We start from the raw sequence: 23,706 nt of genomic DNA, 5'->3' as shown, positions 1-23,706 counted from the left end.
CGTCTTTGTCCTCTGGATACTATTCGTCTTTTCTAAAAATACTATGTTTCTCTCCTTTCTATAAAAGAAAGAGGAAAAATAATGAAAATTGTTGGCGGACAAATTTTCTGAAAGGCCCAGCTAGCTGCAATTCTAATCCCCAATTGAACTCCCTATCTACCAGGAGCATTGCTTCCTAAATTTTAATGTACATAGGAATCACCTAGGGATCATTTTAAAACATAGATTCTGATTCTGGGGTGGAGGTTGACAGTCTGCCTTTCTCACTGGCTCTCTGGAGATGCCCCTACTATTAGTCTAAAGACTGTCCCTTAACTAGGATGGAACTAAAGACAACTAAATTAATATTGTCACCCAATGTCTACGTAACTCAGTGTTTAGCTCAAACAATAATTACAGTCTAAAAACTGTGCTTTTTTTCATTCCTTAATTTCTCTTGTGGGTATTTGCATATGCTTTGGATCCTGTTGCCCATTATGTACTATTCAATTTAAGAACATTTCTCTTTCCAATGTGAACAATATGGTTTTTAGCATTTAGAGCAATTTATGGTAAACTGAGAATGTGCTAAAGCCTACAAAATTATATGCATGAGTAATCTCAGAAAAAAAGAGGAGGAAATACTGAAATGAAAGATTCTGTAAATCTCACGGGTTATCTCCTTTCATATAGCAACTGCATCCATGAATTCAAATTTCAGTTGAGGTCTCCCGTCCACAGATTGCAAGGCTTCCACTGGGAACAGATTTGACACATAGGCGTGCTCATTGTTTAAACTGTCACTTTACATAATTTATGCTGTTGCCCTGAAAATGGAGAATAGTGAGACTGACTTACTCAAAGTAGGACTGAGGTTTGATTTGTTTTTCCAGGGACAAGACTGGATGTATGACTCTGATGACCAAAGACAAGTATTACTGAGATCTAAAGCCAGGTTGGAGAAATGGACTTTGGCCTGAGAAGAATACATTAAATGAGCATTTAAGCACCTTTGAAAATAATTTACCATATTTGCTACTATAGCTCAGCAATTTTTTCTATTGTGTATTATTTGGCATTTTAACATTATGGCACATTTTATTTGGATATAATAATTTAATTTCTCAGATTAGCATTTTTCTTTACATGTGTTTTAACTGTGCCAATCAAATATTATGCAATGGAGTTGAACTTGAGAAACCAAAACACAGAGAAGTAAGAGGTAAAAAGGATGAAGACTTATTCCAGTCCTTTTTAGACTAGATTATCAACTTTGGAATAAACAGTATAAATTATCTGATCACTTATCACTTAAGCCATAAAATACTGAATATTTTGAAATCTTTTTTTTTTTAAGATGGTTTTAAGATTTTATTTATTTATTTGACAGAGATCACAAGTAGGCAGAGAGGCAGGCAGGGGCAGGGGGGGCCGGGAAGCAGGCTCCCCGCTTAGCAGAGAGCCCCAGGCAGAGCTCAATCCCAGGACCCTGAGATCATGACCTGAGCCAAAGGCAGAGGCTTAGCCCACTGAGCCACCCAGGCGTCCCTGAATATATTGAAGTCTTAAATACCAAATTAACTTCTTTAATAAATTGACTTTATTCTGCTTTTTATTTTCTTTGTTTTTGTGAATTTAAATTTTTTTCTTTAATTCTTTTAAAAATTATTTTTAAAGGTAGCTAACAAATACCACAAAATTAATCATTTGTCACTGTCTTTCCATAAACACAGCATTCCTCGTACAAAATGTATACTCTTCAATAGTTCATGGTATAATTTGGGGAGTTTGAAGTTTTATTTTTGAAATCTTAATGCCTGAAAGAATTGCTATAACCTAAACTCTTGAGTTTGTAAGGTGAATGTCATTTATTTCCTCTTACTTATTTTGTGTGGGAGGAAAGAAGGTATGAAACAACTTCCTGAACTTAATCTCAAGTTTCTGACCCAAGGTTATGTATATCAGGGAAGGCTTTAAACATTTAAGCGTTAGAGCAAGACATAAAGAGTAAGACACACACATTTACTTAAAAAGTTATTACATGGGTGAATTGTGAAGATAATGTAAAAAGTAATAATACTTTAAGCCTCTACTTGTAAGTTCTTGGTCCCAAATTACAAAAGCAAATGTGGCTGCTGGTCTCCTGCTTCCGTGAACAAGGAAAGTGTCATGAAATCAAGCGCAATGAGGGTTTTGTTTTTTATTTAAGAACATAACAGAATAGGTTCCTTTACTTTGAAGATGCACTTTCAAAAAAGATACAATAATTTTAATAAAATAATTTTAAACAAAGTTAAACCCACCATGACATCTCACTTTTATCAGAGAATATTATTGCTATACCTTTATTTTATTTTTATTATTTTTTAACCAATAACATTTCCAGGGGTCAAATGAACAACAACATTGTAAACAATCGCAGGAGGCAAGCATAGGAAATTATTAATCATTTTTGCTGGGAGGTAATAAGAAACACTTGCAAACAACTCTGGAGAGGAGAAAGAATTGTATTGTCTTTAATTTCAAACTTAATTCTTTAAGGGGAAAGATAACATAATAAACAGACACAAGGACTCTGAAAGAATGATTTCCTTAGAATTTAAAAAAAAATGAAAAAAGACTCACATAATAATTTCCAGTAAACATCAAATACCTAAAATTCTACTAATATATATGTATTTCCCCCAAATAAGGACAATATCCATCAAGCTCAATAATATATTATAAATAAAGTGGAAATTTTAGCAAAGGACATATCAGACCTGCTTCCTCAGGCATGATTTTTCTTCCCTTTGTTGGTGACATAGCTCAGCCATTTTACCTCTAAGACTATTTCTGTGGGGGGATAAAAGATATTGTGTTCTCTTGATGTATCTCGCTCACAAAATAGTTTCTTAGGTAAGGGAACTTACTTGTGAAGTAGATTTCAGAAAGAACTGCTGTGGGTCCTCCTATCATTGCCTCTTTAGAATTTCCATGATTTAAAAAAATGATCTAGATTTAATTTTTAGATCAGTATTTTAAGTTTGGTCCCTTTCAACATGCAAAAAACACACACACACAAAAAAAAAACAAAACAAAACAACAACAACAACAAAAAAAACCCAAGGATAAATGCATCTGATCTTTTTCTTCTTTTAATATGTTCTTCTCTGGCTTACCAGAATTTGTCTAAAGAGGTAATTTGGAGCTGAAACCTTTGAGAGATGAATTGTCTGTTGTGCTAAGGTTTCTTACCACGCAACTGGGCATTGCGCCTCAACGGCTCTCCTCTGCTGATATTCGACCAGAAAAGGCAGTAAGGCCCAAGCTCTTACGAATAGACTCTTGGCAGATTAGCTGTCGTCAGTACATATACACAGAATTATGCCTCCTGAGGCTGCCTTACCTACTTGGTCCTACTTTGGACAGGTGTGTCCTGTAACAACATTCAGTGTGCTGCCCAAGAAGTGATTACAGCAGGTCCCCGGAGAATTGGCTCTGGGAGGGTGAATCCGTTCGTGTGACTATCCCCTTGACCTCACAGAAGGCCAAAGTGGAGAAAAATGAAAGGAAGGGAGGAAGGGGGGAGGATAAGGAAAGAAGGAAGAGTAAGGAAGGAGAAAACTTAGTTAAAATTCAAAAAGTGCTCACTCCACTTGTTACCAAATGATAGACATTTTTAAACACTTTAATCCTGGGGCACCTGGGTGGCAGTCAGTTAAGCCCCGACTCTTGGTTTCAGCTAAGGTCATGATCTTAGGGTCCTGGGATTGAGCCCTCCTTGGGCTCTGTGCTCAGTGGGGAGCCTGCTTGAGAGTCTCTCTCTCTCTCTCTCTCTCTGCCCCTCCCACTCATGCTCACTGCTCTCTCTCTAGAATAAATCAATAGAATCTTCAGAAAAATAAATAAATAAATAAAATGCACAATGAACTACATCACTTAAAAAGAAAATAAAAAATACTTTAATCCCCAGTGAAAATTTGATTTATTTATATCTTTTCCTTTTGCTGCCCTGCACAGTTCAGTAATATTCACACTGCAGTCAAGTCTATCATTTTCCAGTTGAGCGTCTCAGCCAGACAAAAAGCACTAAGAACCATGTTTCAAACCAACCAAATGGAAAGTGAAAACTGCTATCACCACGTGGGTGTTTTCATGAACCCTGAGGGAAAGTGTTTCTATTAGTGTACTACAGTTCTAAACAGCAAGCTTCAAGTTGTTTACATTGACAACTTTGTCATCCATCAAGGACACAGACCTGTTATATCTCAATACTCAATGCTTTAGACAACATCAGAGATTCAGTATTCATTAAAAAAAATAGAATCAAATGATTTGTATTTAAGCTAACTAGTAAAAACCAACTTTATTTTGTCCTCTGAGGATTTTTCTTTATACAATGAAAAGCCTCAGTGAATGGGGATGGTTGGAAGATGTTGGGTTTTCTTTTTATGCTCATCTGGGTTTACAAAACTTTTCCTTCCAAACTTCTTCCTAGATAGAGCACTAGTAACATCATAGTATATTTTTATGAATTTTTGTTGCATCGGGCAGGGTCTAGTCAGAAAATTAAAAGGGGAATTATTATTTTAACTGAAAGAAATTCATTATGAAACTGTTTTAAGAGATACTGGAGGACTTACGGCCCATTAATGGCTTTGTTTGTCCAGGCTCAAGCTGAGGCTCAAATGTACGAAAATAACTCCTCAGGGAGCTTCTGAGATGATAGCCCAGAGACAGACTTGGCTGCTGCAGTCAGGTTCTGAGCTGTCTGACCCATCATCACAGCTCTCCGGGGGCTCCGCTGGGGCCAAGAAGACTACTGGAACACCAGGACTTGATTTTTACTGAGAGAACTTAGTTTGCCAAAGGAAAAACAATGGCATCCTTTTGATCTTAGGAAGATCTTTTCTGTCCTTGGCATGAATTTACCAGTGACCCACTCTCAGCTGCTCATCCCCAAGATGAGTGAAGTAGTATAGGATAAAGTATAAATAAGAATTAAGTCAAAGAAATAAGAATAAAGTGATAGAGGGTAACATAAAGATCTAACAATAAGTAAAAGAGAAAGGACGAGAGGCGAGAAGGAAGGAAGAAAGGAAAGAAGGAAGGAAGGAGAAACAAACCAGATTAATAGGTACTTTAAACTGCACATTTGAATTTTCAACAGGATTTTCTTCATTCGCCAAAGAACTAATAGATCTAAATTAAATGAAAAATAGTTTCAGGTGAGGTATATTATACTTGAAAAGCTTTGCAAAATATCCGGTCATCTCTTCTTATGTTTCCTTTTCCCCACTGGGGTTCAAATTTCTAGAGAATAGGGTTTAATTCCAGTTTATCAGCGTGTTCTGTTCTGTACCTCTCCGGGTAGGCATCGGTCACTATGCTCCGTACACAGTCACAGAAGGAGAAGTGAAAGGATACAACGTAATCACTGCAATGCAGTAAAATGAATATCAAAAAGCAAATATCAAAATACAACTAAAGTGTTTACTTACATATGACAATGAATGTACATGTGCTTGCATGGATATTTAAGTTATGATATTTCCGAATAATGGGTATTTTACAGACTCTGTGAAAAATTATGCAAAACGTTTTCCTGATATAGACTGAACCCCTAAGAGGTGTATTAAGTGAAATAACCAAGCGGCAGCACAACATGAATAGGTATTTTGCCATTTTTTTAAAGTGTGAGAGAGCAGAATGTGCATATATGATTGTTTGTGTATTCTAGAGAGACATGTTGGAAAGTGGTTGCCTCTAAAAAGGACATTTATAAGACAAAAGAACGAAGACTAGAGGGAAATTTATTTTATGGTGTATAGACCTTGATTCCTTTTCCTTTTTTTCATATGCATGCACTCCTTTAAAAAAATTAAAAATATTCTTAAATAAGTTTTCTTTATCTTATTTTTCTTTATGGTATCAAACATATTAATTAAAAATTTATCTAGCTGTAGCAGAATTTAAAAACCCTTTTAACTCAGGCTCATAAAGCCTCTGAATTAGAGAAATGCCGTCGTTCAAATCCATGGAAATAATATAGTTTAATGTTCAGTTTAAAGGAATTTTTGTAAAATTGCTATTTTCAGTATTTGTAGTATTTAAGTAATTAGCAGATTAAGGCACTTATCACCATAGCTTTGTGATTCCCACTTTAAAGTGTTACTAATTTTTTTCTGTTTTACAATTCTTTTTTTTAAGATTTTTATTTATTTATTAATTTCATAGATAGAGAGAGGGATCACAAGTAGGCAGGCAGAGCGAGAGGGGGAAGAAGGCTCCCCGCCAAGCAGAGAACCCGATGTGGGGCTCGATCCTAGGACTCCAAGATCATGACCTGAGCTGAAGGCAGAGGCTTAACCCACTGAGCTACCCAGGCGCCCCTGCTTTACAATTCTTAATAAATTTTTTATTGTGGTACAACACACACTCAGTAAGTACACAAATATCAAGCATACAGCTTATGAGATTTTAAATACATATAGATATGTACAGCCATAATCCAGAAGAGACATAGACTAGTTCCAGCATGCAGATGATTCCTTCTTGTCCCTTTCCAGTTATACCTCTCCCCAAAGGACAAACCAAGTGGAAGGGAAAGGTGAGTTTCCCCCAGGTAGTGCAAACGGAGGAGTTACTCGGGGCCAATGATGCCTTCAGAAAAGTGGGAACCCCAGGAGAATGACTAAATGTGAAAATACAAAGAAAGGCCAAGTTGGATGTGGACAGACTTGATGCCTTTGGTGAGAAATTCAAAACCTTATCTCAGAACAATGAAAAGCTACATTTACCACATGTCTAGCAGGAAACAGATGGTATGGTCAGCCTGGGTGATTGAGGAGAGTTTAATAAAGGGCTTATATTACAAAGACATGGGCAGCATTAAAAAAACAGCAAGAAACAGCCTAGCACCCAGGGACAGCAAGAATACAGTGTCACCACCCTGCAGGGTCCAAAGTGCCTGGGAAAGGGCACTGGTTACGGGAATTTAAGGGGATGGCTGTATATAGAGAGGGATTCCACTTGACCTTTCCTGAAGGAAGTCTGCCAACTCCAGGGCAATGTGGTAGAGAGGTTGTCTGGGTTAAATACCTTCATTTCAACTTCCTTACATCCTGCAAGTGCTTCTCATTGGTAAAATGCCCCTGAACACCCCGGGGCAAGGAAATCCCTTAATTCTAATCCCAATTTGTGCTCCCTTCTAGGGAAAACAGAGGGAATCTAGTATAGAAACCATGGAAAATATTGGAGAGGACAGTCATTAACTTCAGAGTAACTGCAGAGTGGATTGAAAAGCTGTGAAACCTCCAGCAAGAACACAAGTTAACATGGATGGGAGGGGAGGCCTATTTACAGATGACTATGTATTTCCTTCATTGAGTAAATTAATGTCTATATCAATAAATAGAGACAATTTGCCCATAGCCTAATAGCTATATATATCATGCAGCTAGCTAGCTAAAGGTATCCAAATAGATGATTCTATTTCTATTCAGATAGATTTATATCTACAGACAGTCCTAGTCTAACAACCACATGCCATTGTCCCTCATACTTAAAAGCTGGCCATCCCTGTAGTGATCCTCCCTTCTTGGGAAACCTCTGATGCTGTTTCCATGATAAGTATACAGAGGTGAGGGAGGACATATGACCAAGGCTCTTTCCTTTGACCAAATTTTAATCAGTCTCCTTTAATCCCTATACTTAGCTAGACCAGATCCTGGGCTTCCCTCTCTGCCTTTGTAAAATCCAGTCTGAGCAAGAATCCTACTAAGACAATTCTGCAAAAAACTCCCACCCTTGGTATCTAACCAGCTTCAACCTCTTATCATTCTGGTCTGCCTTCAGCAAAAATTCTGATGAGCCAGTCTAGCAAGAATTCCCTTTAACCCTGGTGTTTCCTCTTAGTAATTTTCTACCCAATGTCCCATACCCTATTCTTTGTGTGTAGATCCCCATTGGAGTTTGTGGGAGTCAGATTTGAGTCCAATCTCCCCTACAATACAAACCCACACTTGAATAAAGTCTGCCTCACTACCTTTAACGAGGGGATGAATAATTTATTCTTTAACACACACACACCATGCAGTGATTTTTTAAAAAATATTTTATTTTATTTATTTGACAGACAGAGATCACAAGTAGGCAGAGAGGCAGGCAGAGAGAGAGGGGGAAGCAGGCTCCCTGCTAAGCAGAGAGCCCAATGCAGGGCTTGATCCCAGGACCCTGAGATCATGACCCAAGCTGAAGGCAGAAGCCCAACCCACTGAGCCACCCAGGCGCCCCCGTGATGTTTTTAAAATAGAGAAATAGTTCAGAAGTAGAGAAACAAATGAGAGGTTTTTAAAAAGATTTTATGTATTTATTTGAGAGAAAGAGAGCAAGAAGATGGGTAGAGGGGGAGGGAGAGAAAAGGAGAGAATCCCAAGCAGACTCTTTGCTGAGCATGGAGCCGAGGATGAGGCCCAATCTCACAACCCTGAGTTCATGACCCGAGCTGAAACTAAGAGTCTGACACTTAATTTCCTGAGTCACCCAGGCACCCCCAAATGAGACTTTTAAAAGCAAGAATTGAGAGGAAGTAAAAAATGATACAAGTATCACTGATAGGAAATACCTGTCGCTACTGAAGTGGGGCAAGTCAGTTTTAAGGTCTTCATCTGTGGTAATCATTTTTTTTTTAAATAGTCTTTACAGTCAATGTGGTCTCGAACTCAGGACCCCAAGATCAAGAGTCGCATGCTTTATCAACTGAGTCAGCTGGACACCCTGATCCTCAGCTATGGGTCCATATGGCAGTATCCATCCTCTTTTAGGATTCTCAGGAAAAAGGACCTGGGCAGTTCTACTCACACCTAATATCTCTCCCTGGAGACAGCCTAAAATGTTCTTCTCAAGACTAGCAGTTATACTGCATTAGTAAATATCCTTTGGTAGACATGAAAGTACTTCAATTATGCATTTATTATGCACCTTTGCTTTTCTACCAACAAGTACAGGGAATGAAAACTGTAATGATGGTGAAGAGGAATCATCTTTATGGAATCATATTGTCCTTCAAGGCACATGTTGATTCTGGCTGATTGTCCACAGTTGGATCTAAGACATGGTGTGTCAGGGAATGTGGAGAGAAGACCTTAGAAAAAGTCAGAAAAAATTAAATTTTCCTATTCTAAGTTTGCATTAAATCTGGACTTGGATTCAGGAACAGTCTGCCCATTTTCTGCTCCTCTTCTTTTCCCTCCCACAATGTAATCCCATGTAGGAGAGGAAGAGGACATGGTTGTTACATGTATTCATGTATTTTCCAATCTGTCAGGTAAAGCAAAGTTTCTGTTTGTTTCTTAATGTTTTACAGAAGAATCACTGGAAGGATTTTCACCAAACATTAATGATCCAACTTAAATCATAGACATTGTGGTGTGGATGAAATTTATCTGGCAGGACTCTAGGGAAACTTTTAGAAAAAGTGATTAAAACAAGTACAGCGAGAAGCCCTGTGATTGCTGGCTGTTAGTGTAGACACATTGTGCAGAGGAAGAAAGTAGAGACAAGGAAACAAGAAATCATTTCAAATGTAAACCACAAAGTGAAAAATCACAAGAATAAGAGCACAAATTTCATATGATGATTTGTAATCAATGGCTTCTCCTATGGTTAGCTCTTTATAATAAGCTTCAGGGTGTCAGGAAATGACTAAGTAATTTATATAATGATGGTTAATAATTCTCCCAAGCCAAATGATAAAGTGGACTTCTAGTTGATAGTAAAGTTCAACCTTCTGTCCCACTTCTCCCATGGGTCTGCAGCCCACAACAATCTTCTCTTGTCTGAATTTTAGAGTGGAATCAACAGCCAAAACCATTAACACTTGATTTTTGTTATTTCTTATATTGGTTTATAATTGTCTTGTGTGTGTAAATAGAGGCCAACCTATTCTGAAATGTTTTATATTTCTCTTGTATATCTCCCCCCAGTCAAATGGGAGTGTTGATTGACAGAGTTCACAATTAATAAGTGATTGATTGATTGATTGGTCAAAGATACTGAATGTAATTCTTGTGCTTATCTAGATTACTGAAATTTAATAGAATAATTAATGTGAGTATGAGGCCAAAATAATAAGTCTCACTTTCAATACTCTCTTCACTTTTATAATAGTTTTTTTTTTTATTAATGTGCTTCAGGAAACAGATTTGCAGTTTCTGAGTGAGAGTTAAATATTTTGCCTGACAATATGTACTTAAGAGCATTCCGAAACCATGGATAAAAAAAACCATGAATAAGGGGATTGCAGGTAGAGTTGAAGTACCCAAGCCACACTAAAAGATCAAGTACTATTATGGGAGTGGAATAGTCTAAATATGGGTCTATCAAAACAGCAAGAAAGCAAGGCAGCCAGCAAGCTAGAAAGACCCCCATTACTATACCTAAGGTCTTAGCTGCTTTCCTGTCCTTTTTCTTAGATATGTTTTTTTTCACTTCCCCCTTTGCATTTTCAGGCATGTTGTTGATAACTCGAGCATGTCGTTTGGAAACAATAAAGATTTTGCTGTAAATACCAACCATGATGGAGCCTGGAGTAAAGAAACAAGTAGTGAACAATATCGTCCCCCAAAATTTGTTGAAAGTAAGTGCACAGAAACGGAAACAAGCAACAAGAATCTCGTAACTCTGCATACCAGCAACGTTGGCCTCAGACAGAACTAAACTGAATGAGAAAAGAGCAGGGGCTGACCAGCAAAATGCCAACAGTCGCTTTATCATAGAGGTTGTCATGGTGGCCGAGTAGTGCAAAGGGTAACACACGGCATAAAATCGATCAATAGCAATGGAACACAGGTGGAAAATGGAGGTTAGGCTTAGCATCATGTCAAAGCTTGCATGGAATTTACAAAAGCCATCCCCAAAATACCAGCAGCTCTCCACTGATCGTACCATGCTATACGGCATAATGACAAAACCCAGCAGGAAGTCAGTTGTTGCCATGGAGAGGATCAGAAAATTTGTAGGAGAGTGAAGCTGCTTGAAATGTGATATGGAGATCATTATAACCAAGTTTCCAAAGATAGTGATAAACATGGCTGCGGTCATAATAGAATACATTACCACTCGGACATGCAAAGAACGGCTGATGGGAGGGCAAGATTTATTTCCAAATTTTGGACAACTGGATAAGTCTTCAGGAATATAAGTTAGATCCATGATGCTTTATCATTTCTAATTCCGTTCTCTAGAAAGATGAGTCAGTGTTTCTTCTCTTCTTAAAATGATTACAGTAAATTTCAGCTCCTAAAAGTGCAATAAGGTTCAAAGTCATCTGTTATTAATTCATTTCCATTTTTATTTATTTAAATATTTAAAATTATACAATTGTGGTGGTTTTCTCAGTTATTTGCTGCAGTAGGAAAGGAAAAGTTTCAACTGCTTATTCTTTCCTGTTCTGTTTTATTCTATTCCACCCATCTGTTTGTTTATCCAACATGAGTTTATCTATTGAGTGCTCTGTTCTTTTTAATATATTGGAAGCTTCTCAAGAGTTTATTCCACTTCTATAGGTATCTATAAATAGTCAAACTCATGAAGCAGAGAATACAATACTGGTTACCATAATGGGGGAGGGAGAAGTTATTGTGCCATGGGTATAAACTTACAGTTACACTAGATGAATAAATTTCTAGGGATCTGCTATACAACATGGTCTCTCTGGTTAATAATATGGTATTGTGTACTTCAAAATATGTTAAGATGGTAAATCTCATGTAAGTGTTCCTAACACACCCATATACAAACAACTAAAACTAAAAAAGAAAACAAAAAGGCAGGGGGACAGCACGTTTTGTCTATGTCCATTACCTTGATTATGGTGAAGGTATCACAGATGTTTGTTTATGTCCAAACTAATGAAATTGTCCAGCTTGTATATCAATTTTATCTCAATAAAGCTCTTTTAAAAAAAAAGAATTTATGGTTAACTTTTACCTTGAGCAACGACATTTCTAGAGACTCCTTTGAACTATAACAAGTTAACATCCCTCATCATAAAAATGCTTAATTCATGAAAGCTAAGTGAAATCACAATGTTTTTCTTTACACATTCTTTCAATAATTTCACATCTTCTCTTTAAAGAGTCTGCAGGTGTTGTAAGAGTTATAAATGGCATATGGCAGTTGAAATATAAGGAAAATCATGTACCTATGGGTCAAACCTGGGTCAATTCTTCATAGTTTCTCTGCTCTCTACTCCCTTCATCCCCTCCTCTCTGTCCTTTACTGCCTTCTCCTCTTTGTTCCCCTTCCCTATGTTTCTTGAGATTTGTCACTCTTCTGAAATTCTAACTACTGGAACCATGTCATAAGTGCCATCCCTGAGTGATCCATAAGGTTCACAAATTTCATGTTCACAGACTTAGGCCAGTCAACTCTCATGTGATTCTTACTGGTTACAATGGGCTGAATAAGAGATAATGGATAAATGGGCATAAATCCAAACTCTTAGTAAGTTTTTGCACCTTCTTTGCTATTTACTTTGGAATATAGGCTATCATGAAAAGTCTTTTCATAGGCTGGTTCTGGAGATCAGTCCATTCTTCCAACTGAAACTTAAGAAGGAAAAATAAAAAGTTCCCAATAGTAAATTCTGTTTGATACTGTGCGGAGTTGGGGATTTTCTTCTAGCTGAAACTCACATACTCATAAATTTAATACTGTATGGAAAGCACAGACTCACAATTAAACTTGTACAGTATGTAAGTTCATGATGATATATACACTTAAAGTATATTATTGCCCAAGAAACTCCCTGTGATACCTCAATTACACATATGAACTTAATGATGACAGCCAGGACATTGAAACATCATATGAGTGTTGCAAATAAGTAACTGCTCCATTTTTTTTTTTTTAAGGACTGAGGGGATTCTAGGAGGTGTTTCGACACAAGATCAAATTTTCCACTATGCACATTACTACTTATATAAGGGAAACTTCACATACTTTCTGAACTGGAGAAGACCTCAAATGGAGTGTTTACGTAAGACATATTATGGGATGCAGTTTCCAGCCTCCTAGCTGTTTTACATCCTACAGTATGGCTTTGAAATCAGATCAACCTAGTTTGATGATCGGCTCAACCACTTATTAACCATATTATTTTAGACAAGTTTCTCAGTGTTCCTGAGTCTCAGTTTCCTCTAAAATGGGGATGCTGTCTCTGAAGGTATTTTAGACCATTCACATTATTTTTACCTTCCTCCCTGATTTTCCTCCCAAGAATTACAGCATCTCTTCCAAATTTGCTTTATTTTGAATCTTCCATGTAATCTATTACGTTGAACCACATGCCTCTATGAAATTGCCATTTTTGTAAGTTAAAAATGTTCAAATATTAATAAGTTCAAAGAATTTACTATTGGGAACTTTTTATTTTTCCCTCTTAAGTTTCAGTTGGAAGAATGGACTGATAAAAAGGTTGACATATCCTCAGTCACATACATGTTCTAGAAGTCAGATTTTCAATGCAAGATTATATTATGGAGGTAAAGTTTATTGAAAAGAATCTTCAGTGAGCACATTGATTTTAGTAGGAGGAAAAGGTGGCCCAAGCAAATTATAGGTTCAGAATCTAATTTTCCTAACTTTAAAGTACAAATATCGTATAAGATTTAGTAGAAAATGGGAAATTTACAGTCCACGGCTCTAACAGAAAGAGGCAAATATTTGTACATGCTACCTGTAATGTACCAACTAATATTAGTATCACCATTGCTAGAAAACATTCCCTTGTTCCAGAACCTGTATGGTAAAGAACTTAAAATTGCCATTACTATTCTATGTATGTATGTACAGATATATAAATTAATATAAATTAAGATTTTCCTCATTTTTTTTTAAGTAGGCTCCATGCCCAGCGTGGAGCCCATAACCTTGAGATCAAGACCTGAGCCAAGATCAAGAGTCAGACACAGGCACCCTAAGATTTTCCTCATTTTTAATTGTTGAGAAAATATTAGGGATGAAGGATCAACAAAAGAAGATATGAGTAATTGGAATTGTTGTTCTTTAATACACTTATTCAAATTAAATGTAATAAGAAGGAAATTTTAAGGTTTTTTTAATTTGAACACAAATTTGGATGATGTTTATAAAGAATGTGCTTTCTTTCTTTTTCTCCTTTAAACTCTGATTGCCCTGCAATTTAAGGCCAAAGTGTAAAGTGTCTAAAGTATTTCAGCTGATTACCCAACTGCTTAAGAGAACCACATAAAATTTCAAACTAACCTCTTAAACCATATACACTGAATGTCTGCTCATGGTGTACCAGTAAGACAATCTCTTATCAAAACCCATACCAATTTAAAGACCTAAAACTAATATTAACAATGACTGTTATTCCTCTTACCACAGGCCAGAAAATGTCAATTTTAACATAATCTTCTAAGAAATTGATCTTAAGCTGCAAGGTCTCAAATATGAATTCTGTTTTTCATGCTTCAAAATTATTCTTAGCCTAAAAGCAAATTCCACCCAGAGAGCAGATTTGTGTGAATTTCTGATTGAAATTGTCAAATCAAGACAGCCGGGTGACAGTACAAGCATATATAGTATAATAGAAAAAAACAAGCCAAGGTTTGAAATTTATGAAAAGTCATGATATTGGATCTTTTCTGGTTAATTCCTTAACATCTAATATGAACTATAATGAATATTGAAAGCCTGCAGCCACAAAGACCCTGGAAGACGTTTCAGGGATGATAAGTAGGCCGTATTCAAATGTAACACTGAAAACTAAAACAAACAGAAGAAAAAGAGTTCTTTCTCTTAAGTCCATTTTATAACTTTCTATAGCAGTTTACACATCGTGACATCAAAAAGTAAAAGTAGTATCTGGCATGTGAATGACTGATTTATTCCAAATGGCTCACAGTTCATAAGTCAGCCTTGTAAAACCACATGGCAGCAGGCCACAGGCAGAGATGACCTCTTGAAATGTTGTCTTCTCAAAAGCAGCTGGGATCAAGAAACACATTTCAAGTGACAATAAATACACATGGGGAACAGGCAGAATAAACTTCATTTCAGAGAGCGGGGACAGAAAGAAGAGTGAAAATGAAAAGCAAAGCAAATCATCTTTCTTATAATTAGCTATCAACGATGGCATCTTGAATGCCTGCAGAACAGAAGAATCTTTACTAAACCTAGGCACCAGAGAATGTGTTCAAAGTAGAGGCTCCAAGAGGAATTGAGCTGAATAAATCTTTTATCAAGATGACAGATACAAGGGAAAGAGTCTGAAAAAAGACACCTTGGCTAGAGCACCAGAACATGATTTTGCAGGCTGCAAATTTATGTTTTCAGCATCTGTTGCCTTTCCTGCCTTCAGTTGCAATAGCGTAGCCACTTCTGCCCACAGCTGTCTCCATGTTGCCCTGTGAATGCCCACTGCGTGGCTTGGCCAGCCCCCCTTTCCTATGTCTGATTGCCTATCCTTTCATCTCTGAGCACTTCAAGGCTCAACAAAACTACCATTTCTTTCCAGAAACCTTTTCTGGCTCTACCAGTGAGAGTTAACCTCATGAGATTAGAGACTGTTGGGGTGGCCAAAGGTGGTAGAGCTAGGTGATTCTGCTTCCTCATTTTACAGCTGACTTTGATTTCAAATACCTTTGTTTCCTTCTTCTGGTACAATTCTTTTTTTTAAAACAGCCTTATCTTAATGATAAATTAATTTCTTTCTCTTTCTTTCTTTCCTTCTTTCTTTCTTTCTTTCTAAGATTTTATTTATTTATTTGAGAGAAAGAGTGAAAGAGCACAAGGCCAGGGAGGGGCAGAGGGTGAGGGAGAAGCAGGCTCTCCGCTGAGCAGGGAGCCCAAGTGAGACTCGATCCCAGGACCCTGGAATCATGACCTGAGCTGAAGGCAGGCAATTAACCTGCTGAGGCCCCTTAGGTGCCCCATAACCATAGTTTCTTGAAAAATTTCTCTATCTATCCCCATTAATCTTCCAACTTTTGCAACACTTTATACAGAGCTATGTACATGGCAGGTATGTAGGAACCCCTTATTGAGTTAAATGCAAGGACACTAATCCCAACACATCATGAAACTTGGTTAATGAGCATCTCCACTCATGAAATTAAGAGACATCTGGTTTAAGAAAGATTAAAATATTAGGAAAACAGTAAATCCTGTTCAGAAAGTAGCTAATAAACTTCCTCCCAAAACAAACAGTATTTTATTGAATGAAATGTAGCCCACAGTGAAAATTTTGTGTGTCTTAAAGTTTCTAAATTACTTGAAAACACATTCCCACTATACCTAAGTCCTTGAAGGAACTATTGCCATTAAAGGCTGTAACCAACATTAAAACCTAGGTCTTTCAGCTCCTGTCCGGTGACTCTCCTACCACATCTTACTTTCTCTAATTATGGTAATATTTTACTCCTGATCTATTTGGACAGCAAGAAAGTTTATGACTTCATCTGCTTATCATTTTTCCCTCTTAGCCTTACTAATCAAAGTATCATCCATGAACCAGCCACATCATCATCTGCTGGGAATATTTTGGGAAATTAAAAAATCTTAAGCCATCCTAAAGTATATATCTTAGCAAGATACCTATATTATTTTTATGCCCAATGAATTCCAGAATAACAATTCTAGTCAAAAGAGAAACTACATTTTTAGTTTGGACACTCTCAGTATCTGAAATGACTGAATGATTTTGAGCAACAAAGAGCAACTAATACCTTTAGTCAATGTTGGTGGCAAGAGAAAAATACCAAAAATGAAATAGATAGTGAATTAAGTAGTATACTACAGGAATTGTTTATCAAATTATAATATTAAAAAGAAGAATACATTTTAGCATTTGAGACGCATAAATACCTTTCATTTATTAAATCATATTTGGCATGGTTTTTGAATTTTACAAAAACATTTTTTATATGTCACCACATAGAAATTTACAAACCTTGCCAAACAAAATTTAATGAAAAATTTAAGAAGTTTCTTTCCTTAAATATCATAAGAATCATATTCCAGTCAGGAAAAAAGCCCTACCTCCTCTACTGCAACAATTTCTGGTTCTCTATAAAATTTAATTATCCCTGTTCAATTATTTTGAAAAAGAGAATAAATTAGCACTTAAAAAAAAAGGATAGTACATTTCCAATTTTTTGTATTGACCCAGTACCTTCCCTCTCCTGAAAAGTTAGTTGTGAACCATGAGTCTCTTCTGGTGGCTTTGCAGGTATGAGATCAGGAAATTCTAGAAAGTGTAGTGTTGAGGACTGAGATATCTGATTCATATAACTTTGCTTCTGCTCTCAAGAGACCTGAAGTAGAGAACTTAGATCCAGGAGCTCCAAGAGAGGAGCTAAGTGCAGAGCCCCAGTGGGATTGCTCTTCTAACTCTCTTTCTTGGAGGATATTGAAATTGTGTGTGTGTGCGTGTGCGTGTGCGTGTGTGTGTGTGTGTGTGTGTTTTAAAGATTTTATTTATTTATTTGACAGAGAGAGATACAGCAAGAAAGGGAACACAAGCAGAGAGAGTGGGAGAGGGAGAAGCAGGCTTCCCACTGAGCAGGGAGCTTGATGCAGGGCTCAATCCCAGGACCCTGGGATCATGACCTGAGCTGAAGGCAGACACTTAATGACTGAGCCACCCAGGTGCCCCTGTGTGTGTTTTTATTCTGTTATGTTAGTCACCATACAGTACATCATTAGTCTTTGATGTAGTGTTCCATGATTCATTGTTTGTGTAAAACACCCAGTACTCCATGCAGTACATGCCCTCCTTAATGCCCATTACCAGGCTAACCCATTCTCCCACCTCCCTCCCCTTTAAAACCCTCAGTTTGTTTCTTGGGGTCCATAGTCTCTCATGGTTTGTCTCCCACTCTGATTCCCACCCCCCTTCATTTTCCCTTCCTTCTCCTAAAGTCTTCCATGCTATTCCTTATGTTCCACAAATAAGTGAAACCATATGATAATTTACTTTCTCTGCTTGACTTATTTCACTTAGCATAATCTTCTCCAGAACCATCCATGTTGATGTAAAATTTGGGTATTCCTCCTTTCTGGTGGCTGAGTAATAGTCCATTGTATATATGGACCACATCTTCTTTTTATAAAGGTACTCTTTTTAAAGATTTTATTTACTTGACAGACAGAGATCACAAGTATGCAGAGAGGCAGGTAGACAGAGAGGAGGAAGCAGGCGCCCTGCTGAGAAGAGAGCCCGATGTGGGGCTCGATCCCAGGACCCTGCAATGCTCATGACCTGAGCTGAAGGCAGAGGCTTTAACCCACTGAGCCACCCAGGTGCCCAGACCACATCTTCTTTATCCATTCATCTGTTGAAGGGCATCTCAGCTCTTTCCATCATTTCGCTATTGTGGACATTGCTGCTATGTACTTTGTGGTATATATGGCCCTTCTTTTCACTACATCTGTATCTTTGGAGTAAATACCCAATAGCACAATTGCCAGGTTATAGGGTAGCTCTATTTAATTTTTGAGGAAACTCTGCACGGTTTTCCAGAGTGGCTGTACCAATTTGCTTTCCCACCAATAGTATAAAAGGATTCCCTTTTCTCCACGACCTCTCTAACATTTGTTGTTTCTTGCTTTGTCAATTTTTGCCGTTCTAACTGGTGTAAGGTGGTATCTCAATGTGGTTTTGATTTGAATTTTTCTGGTGGCTAATGATGATGAACATTTTTTTCTTGGGTCTGTTAGTCATTTATCTTCTTTTGAGAAGTGTCTGTTAATGTCTTCTGCCCATTTTTTTGACTTGATTACTTGTTTTTTGGGTGCTGAGTTTGAGAAGTTCTTTATAGATTTGAATATCAACCCTTTGTCCATGATATCATTTGCAAATATCGTCTCCCATTCCGTGGGTTGCCTCTTAGTTTTGTTGACTGTTTCTTTTACTGTGCAGAAGCTTTTTATCTTGAAGTCCCAAAAGTTCATTTTTGCTTTCGCTTCCCTTGTCTTTGGAGATCTTTTTTTTTTTTTTTTTTAAAGTTGCTCTGGCCGAAGTTGAAGAGGTTACTACCTATGTTCTCCTTTAGGATTTTGATGGATTCCTGTTTCACATTGAGGTCTTTCATTTTAAGTTTATCTTTCTCTATGGTGTAAGAGAATGATTGAGTTTCATTCTTCTGTATATAGCTGTCCAATTTTCCCAGCACCATTTATTGAAAAAACTGTCTTTTTCCCCCTTAGGTGCCTTTTCCTGCTTTATCGAAGATTATTTGATCAGAGTTGAGGGTCCATATCTGGGCTCTCTATTCTGTTCCATCTGTCTATGCATCTGTTTTTGTGCCAATATCATGCTGTCTTGTGATCACAGCTTTGTAAATTAGCTTGAAATCAGGTGACATGGTGCCCCCAGCTTTGTTTTTCTTTTTCAAGATTTCCTTGGTGATTCAGGGTCTTTTCTGGTTCCATACAAATTTTAGGATTATTTGTTCCAGCACTTTGAAAAATGCCATTAGTATTTTGTTCAGAATGGCATTGAAAGTCTAGATTACTCTGGGCAGCATAGACACTTTAACAATGTTTATTCTTCTGATCCATGAGCTTGGAATATTTTTCCATCTCTTTGTGTCTTCTTTGATTTCTTTCATGAGTGCTCTGTAGTTTCTAGAGTATAGATCCTTTACCACTTTGGTTAGGTTTATTCCAAGGTATCTTATAGCTTTGGGTGCTGTTGTAAATGGAATTGATTCCCTAATTTCTCTTTCTACAGTTACATTGTTAGTGTATAGGAAAGCTTCTGATTTCTGTGTATTGATTTTGTATCCTGCCACATTACTGAATTATTATATGAGTTCTATTTATTTGGGGGCAGAGTCCTTTGGGTTTTTCACATAAAGCATCATGTCATCTGTGAAGAGAGAGTGTTTGACTTTTTCTTTGCCAATTTGAATACATTTTATTCTTTTTGTTGTCTGATTGTGGTTGCTAGGACTTCTAGTATTATGTTGAACAATAGTGGTGAGAGTGAGCATCCTTGTCATGTTCCTGATCTTAAGGAAAAGTTCTCAGGTTTTCCCCATTGAGAATGATATTCCATGTGGGTTTTTCATAGATGGATTTTATGAAATTGAGGAATGTTCCCTTTATCCCTGTACTCTGAAGAGTTTTAATCAGGAAAGGATGCTGTATTTAATCAAATGTTTTTTTTCTGCATCAATTGAGAGGATCATGTGGTTCTTCTCTGTCCTCTTAATGTGTTCTATCACATTGACTGATTTGGGAATGTTGAGCCACGCTTGCATTGCAAGGATAAATTCTACCTGGTCATGGTGGATAATCCTTTTAAGGTACTGTTAGATCCTATTAGCTAAGATATTGCTGAGAATTTTGGCATCCATATTCACCAGGGATATTGGTCTGAAATTCTCCTTTTTGATGGAATCTTTGTGTGGTTTGGGCATCAAGGTAATGATGGTTTTATAGAAAGAGTCTGGAAGTTTTCCTTCTGTTTCTGTTTTCTGAAACAACTTCAGGAGAATAGGTATTATTTCTTCTTTGAATGTTTGGTAAATTCCCCAGGGAATCCATCAGGTCCTATACTCTTGTTTTGGGGAAGGTTTTTGATCCCTGCTTCAATCTTGTTACTGGTTATTGGTCTATTCAGGTTGTCAATTTCTCTGTTTCAATCTTGGTAGCTTATAGGTTTCCAGGAATGCATCCATTTCTTCTAGGTTGCTTAACTTATTGACATATAACTGTTGATAATAATTTCTGATGATTGTTTCTATTTCCTTTATATTAGTCATGATATATCCTCTTTCATTCATAATGTTATTAATTTGGGTCTTTTCTTCTTTCCTTTTGGATAAGTCTGGTCAGTGGTTTTTCAATCTTACTAATTCTTTCAAAAAACCAGCTTCTAGTTTCATCAATGTGTTCTACTGTATTTCTGCTTTTTAATTCATTGATCTCTGCTCTAATCTTAATTATTTCCCTCCTTGTGCATGTTAGTTTAATTTGTTGTTGATTCTCCAGTTCTCTAAGGTGTAAAGATAGTGTGTGTTAGGGATTTTTCTATTTTTTTGAGTGAGGCTTGGACGGCTATGTATTTCCCCTTTAGGACCACCTTTGTGGTATCCCAGAGGTTTTGGACTGAAGTGTTTTCATTCTTGTTGGTTTCCATGAATTGTCTAAGTTCTTCTTTGATTTCCTGGTTGACCCAAACATTCTGGAACAGGATGGTCTTTAGCTTCCAAGTGCTTGAATTTCTTCCAAACTTTTTCTTGTGATTGAGTTCCAGTTTCAAAGCACTGTGGTCTGAGAAATTGCAGGGAATAATCTCAATCTTTTGGATCAGTTGAGTCCTGATTTGTGGACCCAATATGTAGTCGATTCTGGAGGAAATTCCATGTGCGCTCAAGAAGAATAAGTATTCTGTTGTTTTAGGGTGGAATGTTCTGTATATATCTATGAGGTCTGTTTGGTCTAGTGTGTCATTCAAAACTTGTTTTTTGTTTTGTTTTTGTTGTTGTTGATTTTCTGCTTAAATTATCTGTCTATTGCTGAGACTGGAGTGCTGAGGCATCCTACAATTAATCTGTTATTATCAATATGTCTCTTTATTTTGGGTAACAGTTGGCTTAGGTAGTTGGCTGCTCCCATGTGGGGGACAGAGATATTTACAACTGTTAGAACTTCTTGTTGGATAGATCCTTTAAGAATGATATAGTGTCGGGGCGCCTGGGTGGCTCAGTGGGTTGAGCTGCTGCCTTCGGCTCAGGTCATGATCTCAGGGTCCTGGGATCGAGTCCTGCGTCGGGCTCTCTGCTCAGCAGCGAGCCTGCTTCCCTCTCTCTCTCTCTCTGCCTGCCTCTCTGTCTACTTGTGATATCTCTCTGTCAAATAAATAAATAAAATCTTAAAAAAAAAAGAATGACATAGTGTCTTTCTGTATCTCTAACTACAGTCTTTAGCTTAAAATTCAGTTTGTCTGATATGAGAATTGCTACCCCAGCTTTCTTTTGTGGTCCATTGGCATGAAAGATGGTCCTGAATCCCTTTACTTTCAGTCTGGATGTATCTTTACATTCAAAATTGGTCTCTTGTAGACAGTATATGGATGGGTCCTGTCTTTTTATCCAATCTGCAGCCCTGTGCCATTTTATGGGAGAATTTAGGCCATTCATGTTGAGAGTGATTATTGAAAGATATGGTTTTACAGTCATCCTGTTGCCTGTGAGGTCCTTGTTTCTGTAGATTATCTCTGTAAATTTCTGTTCTATATCATTCTTGGGGTCTTTATCCTTTCATAGAACCCCCCCCCCCTTAATATTTCTTGCAAAGCCAGCTTCGTGGTCACATATTCTTTCAGTTTTTGCTGGCTTTGGAAGTTCTTTATCTCTCCATCCATTCTAAATGACAGCCTTGCAAGATAAAATATTCTTGACTGCACGTTCTTCTCATTTAGCAAGCTGAAAATATCTTGCCAGCCCTTTCTGGCTTGCCAGGACTCTGTGGACAAGTCTGATGTTATTCTGATGTTCCTTCCTCTGTATGTAAGGAATCTCTTCCCTCTAACTGTCCTTAAGATTATTTCCTTGATTTTAAGATTTGTGAGTTTCACTATTCACTATTATCAGTCTGTTCTCTTTGATCTTGGGAAAGGACCTCTCTGCCTCTAGGACATGAATGATTATTTCATTACCCAAGTTAGGGAAGTTCTCAGCTATGATTTGCTCAAATCATATCTTCTGGTCCTTTCTCTCTCTCCATCCTCTCAGGGATCCCAGTAATTCTGACATTGGAACATTTTATGGAGTCATTTTTTTCTCTAATTCTGTTTTTATGGGTTTTAAGCTGTTTGTTCCAGGCCTCCTCCTGTTCCTTCTTTCCTTCTTTTCTATCAGTTTGTCTTCTAGATCACTAATTCATTCTTATGTCTCATTTACCCTAGCTGTTCAAGTATCTAGATTAGACTGGATATCATTGACAGCATTTTTAAGTTCTGCCCGATCAGGTCTCATTTCTGCCCTTAGAGAATCTATGCTGCCATTTTTTGCATAACTGTTTTCTATTTTCTGCATAACTAGCTATTTTCTGCATAACTGTTACCTTGAGGTCTATTTCCAACATCTTGTTTATATCTTTATCTATTGGTTCTGTGGCAGAGATCATAGTCTGTGAATTTTTCCTGTATTTGGGGTTCCTCCTTTTAGTCATTCTGTTGAGGGGTGGTTGAGGGAATATATAGAGTCCAGATTATTGACCACAACTGAAGCAAGATTCACTTGTTTTATAGGGACCTTTGAGTTGTTGGCCTCTTGTTCTTCCAGTCTGTCTTCTGGGGGGAGGGGTCTGTTGTGCTGTTACTCAGGCAACCCTGTTTGAGCAGAGTTGCCCTGCCCCCTATGGTGGGGATGGGCTTTGTAAAAAACAGTTTTGGGGCAGCTTTTGTTCTCTGGGTGCTTTCTCTGACGACTTCTGCTTCTCTTCCAAGAGTCAGAGCAGAAGTGACCATATCCAAACCTGTCTCAGAACAGAGAGATTGCAGCCTGATTTCCAGAGAGCTGTCCAGGGCACACTGACTCCATTTTTGTCTGTGCTGCCAGAAACTGCAGCATCCTGGGTTGTGTGCCCCACAGCTACACTCCCAGTTCTTGCTGGCTCCACAGCTCCACAGTCCCACAACTCCAGGTTTCAGCCTGCAGGGGTTCCCTAAAGTCCTTTCCCCACTGCTACCAGTCTGCAAGT

The 23,706-nt window shown here is 37.5% G+C and overlaps 1 protein-coding gene across 1 annotated transcript; it reads right to left on the bottom strand.

Moving 5' to 3' along the window:
• Positions 1–10,143: 10,143 nt before the first annotated feature.
• On the bottom strand, positions 10,144–11,175 carry LOC123942567 (trace amine-associated receptor 3). Its single transcript, XM_046006574.1, has one exon. It carries the CDS (start codon positions 11,173–11,175, stop codon positions 10,144–10,146), a length of 1,032 nt encoding a protein of 343 aa, XP_045862530.1.
• Positions 11,176–23,706: the final 12,531 nt, after the last annotated feature.

The sequence above is a fragment of the Meles meles genome, chromosome 5, assembly GCF_922984935.1.
Source record: "Meles meles chromosome 5, mMelMel3.1 paternal haplotype, whole genome shotgun sequence".
Taxonomy (NCBI): Eukaryota; Metazoa; Chordata; class Mammalia; order Carnivora; family Mustelidae; genus Meles; species Meles meles.
This window is presented reverse-complemented; position numbering and strand designations above follow the sequence as displayed.